The sequence below is a fragment of the Anoplolepis gracilipes genome, chromosome 6 (genome assembly GCF_047496725.1).
Source record: "Anoplolepis gracilipes chromosome 6, ASM4749672v1, whole genome shotgun sequence".
NCBI classification, from domain to species: Eukaryota; Metazoa; Arthropoda; class Insecta; order Hymenoptera; family Formicidae; genus Anoplolepis; species Anoplolepis gracilipes.
This window is the reverse complement of record NC_132975.1, coordinates 14,039,116-14,052,482: the sequence shown is the minus strand read 5'-3', so window position 1 is coordinate 14,052,482 and position 13,367 is coordinate 14,039,116. Positions and strand designations below refer to the sequence as shown.

Here is a 13,367-nt window from a genome sequence, read left to right as displayed (position 1 = left end):
TTAGTACATTTATAATTATTATAGTTATCAATATGTACTAATTTTGATTGTCGATTATTTATAAATTATTGTTTATAAATTATTATTACATATTTAGTCTTTATTTTGTTCTGACAATAATGAAAAAATTAGTTTACTTTTAAATTAACTAATTGCATATATTTGCTCATTTTATTTTTTTCTACAAGTGTAAAGAAGTAAGTTTCCGCACTTTCTAAATTGCAAGTTGTTTACAAATATTTATTTATATCACAAGTTATTATCAGTTCAGTTGCAAAAAAGAACTACGGGATAATTTAATATCAAGAGACGTAAAATCAAGAGAAAAATAAAATTAGAACAGATAAGGAATATAAATTAATTTAAGTCCAATTAAACTAATTAATATATTTTCAGATTAAACATATTAATAGACCTCTTGTGTCTAGCATTTTTTAATGACTATTATTGTTTATGAAATATTTATTTAAGTCTAGTACAATAATTTCTAGTACTTACAATTATTAAATATTTAATTATACTAATTTAATGTTTTTACTTACTAATAGATGTATATATATATATATATTTATTTATTCATATTACTTTAAAAAATTATTATGTTATGATAATATAATTAATATAATTCAGAATTATTCTATAATATTGGAAATTATTTATATTAATTACAGCTTAAGTTATTTTTAAAAAATATTTTTTTAAATATAAATAATTTTCAAATTTTCTTACATAGGCGATTTAAGCGCAAATGTACTTTGTTATATAGGTATATACAAGATATATACAAAGTTAATTGTAGCAATTAAAAACGCAGGACATTAATTTTTGATTAATATGTCATTACTAACTATCTTGCGGGATGTATTTACCGACTTTCATTGAAAGTGAGAGGAGAAAGAAAGGACAGTGCAGATAATTTTAGCTTTGCTTTTGTGCCGAACCGGTTTTTGTTCTTCGCATTCTATTAAGCTTTGTATAATTATCTTAAATGCGATATTACTATAAATTTAATAAATTTTAATTATATCAACTTTCTAATCTCGCAAAAAAGTTTGTACGATATAAATAATTCAGAATTTAACTTTTTTTAAATTTTAAACTATTCTCTTAACATATATTGTCAATAAATTTTTTTGTTAATTAAATATTTAGTAGGAATTAAATTAATTTCAATTAATTATACAATTATTGGTTAAAAATTATCAAAATTTAAGAATTAAAAGCTTTTTATTCTACATTATAATATGTGTGTATATATGTATATATAATTTAATTTTGTAAGAATTAAATCAAAGAAAACAATCATCCGAGAATTCGACAAATGATAAAATCAAAGTTTAAGGCCGCTGCCGGATGCGGAAGTGAGCGGTGCAATAAAGCATCACTTCCTACCTTCACTTGCCTTATAGTTTAACCAGAACAAAGGCCCATTTTATATCAACTTTTTTAACAAAGCCGGAGAAAGGCATAAGAGTGCAAAATGTACAAATCGAGACCATGCTGCCTTGACTTAAAAGCTTGCTCGATTGAATTGAGAGCTTGCTTGAGGCTACAGAGGCAACAGAGGCGGTAGAGATCCAAAAAGCAATTGTTCATAGCTAAACAATGATAAATGTTTAAGAGAAATTACCGATGAAACTCTTTCAAAGTTTAAAGATGTTGAAAGAAAATTAAGAAAATGTTTATGTCAATAATACAAAATATATTCCTCTCTCTTCTCCATATTTAAAAAATGAAATATTATTATATTATGTAAAAGAACATTTTTTTATATTCTATAATATTCTTTTGATTTAAATTAGAATTAATTAAAAACATACACACATTATTTATAAAGAAATAAAAAGTTTTCTATGCATATAATTTTTTTTTACAAACTATTTACACATTACAAATATAGCTAAAAGTAGATTAACAAATTTAAGTGCATAACATCTAGATGCTTAAAACTTTCACATCAACAGGAGTTTTTAATATGTATATGTGTGTATGTAAGTGTGCAAAAATTTAGCGAAAGTTATATTGCTCTTTAAACAGATAACTCGAAAACTAACACAGTGTTTACCACAAAGTTGAATCAATATAAAGTGCTTGTATGATGGCATTTTAATTCGAGAGCTGATATCACACATTTATGTGTGGTCGACGAACTCTAGTTTGATTGACGTTCTCACTGTATAACCGCAAATTACAGTTTTATATAAAAAATACAACTTGCAAAGAGTTAACGGGATTTTATTTTATTAAAAAATATCTTTCCTGTTTACTAGCTTGAATTGCATGCATCACAAATTATATCGTCAGTCGCCAGCGTGCCAAATAAAATTAATTTTTAAATTAAAATATTCTAATTAATAATTTCCTAAAAGTAGCAAAATTAAAAATAACAGCGTAAAAAATATTATTAAAAAATTTCTATTAAAACAAGATTATTACGACAAAATAAATAAAGTTCTATTCTTTTTTTTAATATAGATAATACAGTTGCACACAATTTTAAATTGATTCTCCTAATAACACGCAATATTGATACAGCAGTGTATCGCAAGAAATGTATATACAGGCGAAATTAATCAAACGTTTACGATGTTATCTTATATGGCACCATCTTTACAATAAATCAAGAATGTATTTAATAATTATTATTTAATGTAATATATCTAAATAACAATACATTAACCTTGCATATATATTATCGTATATGTATTAAAAAAATAATTGTGTTGTTTATTGTGCAGTTTTATAGAATTTATAAAAATCGTAAATTAATTTGTAAAATTTGATAAATAACAATAATTAATACATACACAAATTATAAGCATAATAATTTTTAAAATTTTTATTAAATAAATATGTAAAAATTGGATATATATATACAGAACTTTACAACTGCATATATTTATTTAAAAGTTTTGGAAATTCCCAAAAAAAATATCCATTTTGATTACCATTATATTATTATTTAGGTATGTGATGCAACAAAAATAACTTTTTATCGTTTATTTTTTATTCTCTATTTATTGAGTGTGATTAATCGTGGTCCCGCTAAAGCACAAATGCAGGATGAAAAATACTCAGAATGTCGCAAACTCGTTACTGCTATTTCGTGAACGTGTTATATCATTCGCGAATCAATGCATCATTGCATGAAGGCATCAACTACGTGCATAGACAAAAGCTCTCAATAAAATGAAAGTTCGCGCGAATCTCTTGTTTCATCCATAAAGAGCTGGCAACGAATTTTGCTTGACGCGCTCTTACATGTTCTATGTCATCTTTTAAAAAAAAATAATCGCCTTTAAGTCGCCTTTACAATAAATCTCGATGTCCTGCTAAGTGCCCGCCTTGCACAACCCAGTTTTCTTCTTTCGCGGCCTACATTATGTTGATCCGATCCATGCGAGTTGATTGCGATTTCTCGATTTACATATCTCTCTTGATACTTTCACGTATATATGTGACATCTCAGTCAATGTAACGAATTATGTAATAGTTTACATTAAAATACTTTATACTATTTTAGGAAAAATTGGAGAATATTATATTTATCTTTTAATATATAAAAATAAATCGTAAGCGGAAATAGTTCTACTTTTAAGGTTCTTCAATTTGTTAGATAATTAAATTATTATTTACTAATTAAAATCATTGTTAATTTACACACACACACACACACACACACACACACACACACACACACACACATATATATATATATATATATATCGTATAATTGTTTATTTTAAATGTCATTTGTTTTATTTTTCTGGTGGCATCAGAATATTAAAAGTAAATTAAAAAAACTTACTTTTTTAAAAATATCTCACATTTTTAAAAACAAACGAAAAGATAAAAAAATAAAATATAAAAATATATAAAATAATAAAAATAAAATAAAAATACCAAACAAAAATATTTACAACTTTCTATTACTTTATATAAATTTTTTGTAATTTGGTAGTACATTCTGTTTCTTAAGAATATAGTGAGATGTATTTTAGAAAGATGTAAATTAAGAAGGTTTTGAATAGTCAAGTTCTTTAATTGTGCAATTCTTCCCGAGGAGTTGAGAATAAACAGTTAAACATACTATAATTATTCCATCTCCTTTTCTTTTTTTCTTAACAAACGAGTTTGACCGGATGTGGTCAAAATATTACGAGTTTCGGCCAAAAAGACAAGTCGATCACCCAATCAAGGTTGCGATATTCAACTTCGTTGCTTCGATCGTAAAAGATGTGATTCTGCCGACCGATTTTATAGAGAACACATCTGTCTTTGACTATGGCCGTGTGGAATTAATTTGTACGCATGTTATGCAAGTTTTATGCCGGATTTTAAACCACAGTTGTCTCATTTTCATTTCATTTTTTTTATTATTTTTTGTGTAAATTATTTTGTATAAATAATACATTATTATTTTGAAAAAAAATATAAAAAAAAATATATAGATATATATATAATATATCTTGATCGCAACTGAAGATCCGAAAGTTATCTCAATAAGTATTTCTAAAGATAAAATGCCAAAAAATCCAAGTTATTGATATGGAATTTCTGATTCATTTTATAAATGATAAAATGTTACAGAAAGAGATAGCTTCTTCTGATAAAAGAAAAGTATTTAAAATCATATATTTCTTTCTTTCTTATATTTTATTTTTCCACTTTTAACAGTTCTAATATTATGTCATATTTCTTCTCTATTTTTTAATTTTTACGTATTGTGTATGTATAAAATACATATAAAAATGTCACTGAACGCTTCAATGTTTTTTTTTTTATTAGTTATTAATGCAAGCAATCGTTCACAGCGTTGAATAATTTCAAACACCATAAATATACGTTGCGTTTTTTGGTGATGAGTAATGTAGCATAATAGAGAAAGGACATGCATATAAAAAAGGCTAGCTTATTATTGGTAAGCTTGATGAATTGAAAAATATTTGTTAAGTAATTCGATTTATGCCGGAACTATTTTTATGACACGAATCATTACCAAAAAAGAACATTTCAACGCTTCACAAACTAATATAATATAATTATCCGTTAAATAAAAACGCCTAATTTCTCGACGATAATCGATTGATTAGCGCGTGACGAATTTCTGCTTGCAGGTGCATCCCGATTACGGCGATCTTCCTGATAAAACTTTTTATTTTTCTTCTGCTTTTGATTAAACCCGTTTTACACGATCTATAATTTTTTACAGATTCTTTACAGAACAGAATTTAATAATAATTATACTTAATATAATTCATAATACGTATGTAAAAATTTTAATTTGTAAAAAAAACTTATTATATCTATAAAATATATGGATGATATAAATTAATACAAATTAAATTAAATTAACTTTATCTTAAATTATTTATTTTTTAATTATTAATTAAATTTTTAGATATTATGTTACTGTGTTTATATACGATATATGTAGTAATATAAAATTTTGAAATACAATAAAATTTTCATAAATAAATTTTTCAACTTTATTTCATAAATTTTATAGTTTAAAACAGACTTTATGCTATATGTTTTCGTATTCTCGAATCGTGAAAGATTGAAGATAATCGAGCAAGTAGATCACAAAAGAACATCGAGATTTTACGCTGAGAAAGGGAGAGAGATCGTAACAAATTTTAATTTTTTTATTATCTCGTTTTCACTCATGAAAGGGACCACCCGACATGGCACTTAGCTTCCGGGCAAGTTTATGCAAAATGCATCCGGAATCTGCGTGAAAAAGATGCAAGAAATATCACTATGACAGGTTATAACTTTTAAGTTCTTCCTTCACGCTTACTTTTATTCGCAAGTGGGTCAAAATACAAGTGAGAAAAAAAAATATTTTAATTTTTAATATTTTAAATTTTTCGTTCTATTAATTTCTAATAATTATGAACATATTTTTCTATAGAGTTTAATACTTTATTATACCAATAAACTAAATTACGACAATTAAATTTTTTAGAAAATAGAACATACATACATTACAGAGAGTATATGTTTAATTTATTACAAAATAGATAATTTTTTTATAGAATATGTGTTATCATTATAGAAAACTATTTCAAATATATTTCTGCTGATCCATGATGTATAAATACGTCAAAACATGTAGAGACAATACATTTAAATATCAAATTGGAGATTATCAATTTTTCTATAAATATAATTTATTAATAACTATATATATAAGTAAAACATTTTTATTATGTTTACATGATAAAAGTAAAGAGTGTAACTCAATATATTGCAAAAGAAACATTCTACAAGTCACTGGCATCTAATAACCAATTTATAAGCAATGGCCTTGTTCCAACGACATTTTGACGAATTTGCAAGTTTCGGTTTCAGGTTTTTTTATAAAAAAAACAGACTTTGATTTAAAAAATAATCGATTGTTCTTCATTTTTAAATCTTTTTTTACCTTACCTGTTTATATTGTTATACACAATTATTAATAATACATATAATTATTATTAAATATTTAGCAAGCAACTTTTTCTATTTCCTCCTTTTTATTTGTTAAGATTTATTAACAATTCATATTATTCATAAATAATAATTCATAAATAATACATATATACAGATATTTATTTTATTATATATTATTATAATTATTTATTTACAATATTAGGAATATAGTTTGAAAAATATAGTGCTCATGCATTTTGTAATATCATAGTTTATATCACTATCAGGTGTCCTCCAAAATCATAAGATGTTATTATAAATTCCATGATTAATTAAGAATCGATACTCTTTCAACAAAAATATAAAGGCATCTATAATAAATATAGAACTATCTTTTATGCTTAGAAAATATATAGGCGTTATCTCGTTTTATTCATTTCCTCAAGAATTTCACTCTCGTCTATCGATATTATTATTTAAGTTAATAAGTGTAGAAGCGACATGCAAAAGTCGGCGACTTAACAGATCATTAATCACATCAATTTATCGATGCTTTTTAACGCAGAAAATTAATCACTTAGCCAGATATATAGGATAACTAAGTGTATGAAACTACCGTTAAAAGAGTAACAGCATTCAGTCGGGCAACAAGAAAAATACATCAGCGCGTTTGATCGAAGAATTGATGCAGAAATCTCGTCTCGCGATCAAGCTGCAATACAGTCCATTAAATCTTACGAAAATTCACCGCTTATTTGATACGATCTTTTAAAAGCCTCCCACACTTCTGCTGGAGATAGCGGCGAGTGAAATGAACGAGCGCAATTTAAATCGCATTTCAAAAAAGAGAGAAAAAAAAGAAGAGGAAAGAGTAAAAGAATATACGAAGGAGTAAAAGGCCAAAAGACCTGCAAAAATCTGCGAAATGGAATTGCATATCATTTGCATAAATAATCATCATCTTTTACGTGGGTTCGGCTCCAGCTGAAAGTGAAGACTCTCATTGAAGGATGAGAGGTTTCTTACAGGGTATGAGGACAATGGGTTACCGTAGACAACGACACCATCATCGCGATTACCATAATACGCCCGACGTTCTCTATTCAATAATTTCGGAGAGTAGCGAGTGAGAGAAGTCGGCCCAGTCAATTAAAAAAATCTAGTTCTGCCAATGCCACGCCGAATTGCGACATGCGGAGGAAGATCATTCGGGAAGAAGAGGAGAAGGATCACGGACGTCGGAGTATAAAAGGTCGAAATGTCTCCGGGCAGATGCTCAACTCATCGCCCTGGCACCACACGGCTAACATGAAGCTTCTTTTGATCACGTTCGTGGTAAGACACCGCCGCCTTACTTCCGTGATATCGTCTCAACCCCGCGATTACGATCGAAGGTGTCTCCTCTTTAAGTGATTTAGTTTCATTAGTGACAATAACCAGCGCATTGTGATTAAATCAATTAAGTGAATTAGTAATTAAATCAAAATTCAGTATTGTGTTTAGTTGATAAAATATTTTGAAAGATACATAGAAGTAAATTAAATTTATTTTGCACATAATTATAGTAAAAATCTAATGTGTAAAAAATTCTTTCTCATATAATATTTATAGAGAACTTTAATTTATAACGATTATCATAACGTTTTATCTTTAGGAAGTCAAATATTCTATATATAATAATGACTCACAATAATAATTTAGTATGTTTTAATAAGAAATATTAATTATTATAATACTAAATCTGTTTATATTGAAAAAATTTCTGTGTTTATATATATATATAAATTTTTTAAAATAAGTTGTTAAAATTGTTTGTGTAATTTTTTACTAACGCAAATTACCGTGAAATATCGGTTATTAATATATGTTTATTACGTTTGCCTTCTGTGACTTTTCAAGAAGCAGATAAAATCATCGTCGATTAAACGACACATGGAAATTTAAATTCGATGGATTCTTGAGTCATCATTAAAATGCATAGATCCTGTCGATTTCATAATATTCAAATTTAATTGCCGAGACCTACGCAAAATTACGTCAAGACGAAATGAATAAAGATGACCCAGTCCAGCTTGTCCGTAGCTATGTAAAGCAATAAATAATGTAACAAGTTTAATAAATTTAATAAAAATGTACTAATTCTTCAATCTTTTAAATATATTTGTTCTAAACAATATACTCCTCAAATTAAAATAATGTTATACATCCTTCAAACTACAAATGCTCTTTATTAATATGCTAATTGTATGTTTTCAGGTTTGCTTCGCAGCAGCTCTAGCAGCGCCGACTGACAAGAAGAAGAGGGAAATCCTCCCGGGCGATCCGCGCTACGGAACCGACTACCATCACCATCACCATCATCATGAAAATGAAAACGAAGTACAGATCTCGAAAGCCGCCGGCGGTTACGTAGGTTCTTTCACAGTTCCAGAAGAGATAGAAGGCCATTCGCTTCAAGTACAACCTCTGTTGTCTTCCTACGGACCGCCCAACTATAATCCTGGGAAGCCTCTGGGTCCCGATTACGCCAGCGAGGCTGGCCAAACTTCTGCCGTCCAGGTGCCAGCCACCTCTTACGGAGTACCTGACACTCAGGTAATCAGGAAATCTGTCAAAGTCGTTTAATCGTCAATTGAATTATTTTAAATATAGTTTTAATGGAAGAACAGAAAGAATCCATAAATTATATATCTAACGTTATATATTATATATATATATATATATATATAATACTAATTAGACTTTACTTTTTCATTGCAGATTAACAACAATTACGTAGAATCTGCTGTTGCTGAAGAAAATAAATCCAGTGCAGTTATTAAGGTACGTACATCAATCATATTCTATCCTCACGTAACATTACTTTCTACAAGATCTGCAAGTTAAATTAACCCCGCTAAGAATACTGCGGTTTTTTTCGAATTAATCTCTGTCAAAGTGATCAATATATGTCTTTGCAATCCATCTTACTTTTGTGCATTACTTGTTAATATGTAATTAATTACATATCATTTCGAGACTATATAAAGAAGTTTAAAGTTTAGAAAAATTATACCGGACTAACGTGTCTAAGAAAAAAATCCTTTTCACGTTTCTAAAAAATGCATATAATATATGCAAAGTAAAACATATTAATTTTTTTCTCGCTCTAATCCAAGAATAACAATTTATTAAAATATCAAGTTATGCTATTATAATTTTAAACATAATCGTATAATAAATAAATTTAGAAAGATTATACGATGCATAATATTAAAATTAATGTTATATAATTTATATATTGATTTTTTAAAGAATATATGTAAAAAGTATTAATTACTATTACGAAGAGTATAATTTAACTAGTATTTAATTTAATCAGAATTTTTTGAATATTTGATTAAAGAATAACAACTTGAACGTTGACTATCAAGTACCATCTGTCGAAGCGCCCATCACTTCTTACAATAAGGTAGGCATTAATTCTAATTATTATCAGCATTATAGTTTGAATAGATAGCATAATGTTAGAATAAAAAAAAAGCGTGAAGCTAGTATTAATAACAACGAAATAACTATAAATAATTCGCAGTATTAAATTTAATTATATTAAATTAATTGTTAGTATTAGTTTGTATTTATGCTTGCATTTCTTTGCTTTCAGCACGAGGAACTTATTCTCCCACAGACTTCGTACGGAACTCCCGTGGTGAAGGTACGATAATCATTTAAATTAATAATTATTTATTTAACTGAAAATATATTTTATTTATTGTATATAATCGATCATACATATTTTCTTATTAAATATTTATTGCTATTTTATTTACTCAATTCAAAGTATTCTACTGTTAAGAAAGTATCATTTTTATTAATTTTGTAAGAATTTTACCTTGAACATTATCTATTGTTCATACCTATTGTATATCACATATGTTTGTTAATATTTCGTAAATTATCTCTAGACTCACATCCATGCACAACCTCAAGAGAGTGGGCATGTGTCAAAGTCCGTTCCTAATGTCCATCATGAAGTTCATCAACACAAGGAGACCGTTTCCGTGCCTCAAGTGAAGGCAACGTCTCATGTACCCGTCGAGACTCAAGGTAAACGTTGATGTATCGAAAATTTACAACGACGAACGAAGGTTTCTACCGAAGACTCTAAATTGAGTCTCTTCTAATATCACGCGTAAATATGTTATGTAGGATTAATTTACATAAGATTTTAGAAGTTTTCACAGACCCTGGCAATCGAATCTTCCTCTTGTGTCGAGGTCGTTCACGAGAAGTCACGTAAAAATGCTAATGCTTGACTAATGTCGGGATGACACATGAACACACTTGTTATTTGTCACAGTTTGAGTAACTCGCTCTGCTTTCAGCGAAGACAAATGCAAATGTATGCTCGACATGAATATTAATTGCGTTATACAATTAGAGAGACAGTTTCTCTATTTTCATGGTATTGATTTATTCATATTTCGACATAAATTTGCATATTTCTGGTTACATTCTTAAAATTCTTTATTAGAGTCAACCGTAAATTTTTAGGTAATCAAAGCTTAGTAAATGATTGTGTGAAAAAAAGATATTCAAAATAAATAATTATATAAATAAATGTATTATTAACTAATATATATATATATATATATATATATATATATATAAGAATTAATTTATTAATTATTTTAATTATTTAAAAAAAGTTATTTTCAAAATTTTCTCTTAAAGTTTTTAATTTTTTTCAAAAAATTAAAAACTATTTGAAGTTAATTTTTCTCAAAAAATACGAATTAAAAATAAACTCAAAATAATATTTTATCCAGAAATATTGTACGCAATTGTCATAGTAATGCCAAACATGCATATCAAAGTTATAAATTATAATATAAATTTCCAATCTTTATGTATCATAATATTTTATTTTATATTTTAATTATTAATAAATTTATTCTATTTATAATAAAAATTATGTCAGATAAACAATACTTTGTGAAATATAATGTATATTCGTTTTTTTTGTTTTCAGGCATCGAACACAGCCTAAGCAGCTTACCTTCCTTCGGTTCCTCCATCAGCAGTTTACCTAGTTACTCCTTCTATTCCTCGTACCCCTCGTTCAGCAATATACCTGTAAAGACAGTCGACCACCGCGTACAAGTACAGGTGCCTCAACCGTATCCGGTACCAGTAACCAAACACGTAACATACCCCGTCCCCGTTCCCCAGGCTGTCGAAGTTCCCAAGCCCTACTACGTTCGTGTGGCCCAGCCTGTTCCGGTGACTGTGAATCGTGCGTATCCCGTGGAAGTGCCGCGTCCGGTGGCATATCCCGTTCCTCATTACGTCAGAACCAACATACCGGTCCTTCAGCACCAGCACCTAAACCCGCTGGATGTCAAGGCGAGCAATCCGATCGAGGGCTTGTTCGAGAACGCTCAGTCGACGTTCCAGGGTGTGTTAGGCAACTTTCCAAACTTGCCGAGCTTCCCGAATTTGGAAACATTACAAAATGCTTTCTCCAACTTTCCTGGACTGCCCTCTTTCTCACTGCCGTCACTGCCGTTCACTCCCCAGGCGACTCCAGCCCCGGCCCCAGTTACGCTCAGCAACGTAGCAAGCAACACCGATTCGGTTACGATCGAAAATCCGGCCGAGACCACGAAGACCGCCGTCGTGCAACCACTTGTCACGCATCATGCCAAGGTTCATCAAACTACGCACTCATTTAAACCCACTACCACGTGTGCCGGCTGTTCCGTTTCGTCCACTCACACTAGTACTAAGCATAAGGAAAACGTGCCGTCTACCGCTGACAGCAATGGTGGTTATAATTATTAAAATGTTTATCTTGTAATGAACGTTGAATAGACTACTGGAATTTCTCAGTGGAAATATCAAACAATTATTCGACGCGAAGATTTATTCTAAAGTGTTGGATTGATTGAAAAATTCATCCTTTAACAATTGATTCTCTTGATATTTAATCCTTGAATATAAGAGAGGAATATTTTCAATGTTTTAATTTTTGAAAATATCTTTTTCTTTTGGATAATTTTTAGAGAAATTTTTAAGTTATGCCTCAACACACATACACACACACATAGTAGTCAGTCATTTAAATTTATATTAATCATTTATAAACTAAGAGACAATGTATCCAAGAGTTAAATAATTCCTTAATATTTAATAAATAAATATAAATATTTCCTCTCTATTTTATTAAATCTCTCAATTTTCTATTACACAATTCCTTTAAAAAATATATATATAACTTTTAATTGTGTTATTCAATTATTTACTCTGTTTCAATGTGTCTATAATTTCGAAATACTTCTCAACATTTTTGTTTACGCTAATAAACATAAATAAATTTCTTAATCAAATTAATATATCTGTCTTCACCAAAAATAAATGTAAATACATAATCAAAGACCCAGACCAAAACCGAACTGAAATTCTGTAAAATGTATAACATTGAAACCATAACCGAACTGTAAAATTCTTTTCGGTTCTTGTAATTTAGTTTTACAAAATATTTTTATATTACTAATTTTTATATATTATTTTCTTTAAATAAAAGCGCACATAAAGTCGAAAAATTGTCTCTTTTTCGCGATGCCAACTGAGCCTGTTCTACGTGTTGTGTTTATTTCATAAACAATTGCTATTGCAAATTAAACAGAAAAATTCTGTTAAATATATATATGATAATGTATTTATATATGATATAAATATCTACATATATATATATATATATATATATATATATATGTGTGTATATATGTATCCCATAAACATTTCTACTTTTCACAAATAATCGTTAACATCATCATTGATAAACTTTAATTACGATGTATTCATTATAATAAATGTAATAAGGAAATAGAATCGTTGTACAATTCATACACAGCAAGTCGTAAGATTGTTTTAGTTAAAGTACTTTATATTTTATAATCGTGTTTTAT

General features: G+C 28.1%; 1 protein-coding gene across 1 annotated transcript; it reads left to right on the top strand.

The window, feature by feature from the left end:
- Window positions 1–7,641: 7,641 nt before the first annotated feature.
- Window positions 7,642–12,438, top strand: LOC140666865 (uncharacterized). The gene is made up of 7 exons (XM_072894410.1): window positions 7,642–7,752; window positions 8,674–9,012; window positions 9,178–9,240; window positions 9,803–9,868; window positions 10,061–10,111; window positions 10,362–10,503; window positions 11,429–12,438. Exons 1-7 carry the CDS (start codon window positions 7,690–7,692, stop codon window positions 12,238–12,240), a joined length of 1,536 nt encoding a protein of 511 aa, XP_072750511.1. The 5' UTR covers window positions 7,642–7,689; the 3' UTR covers window positions 12,241–12,438.
- Window positions 12,439–13,367: the final 929 nt, after the last annotated feature.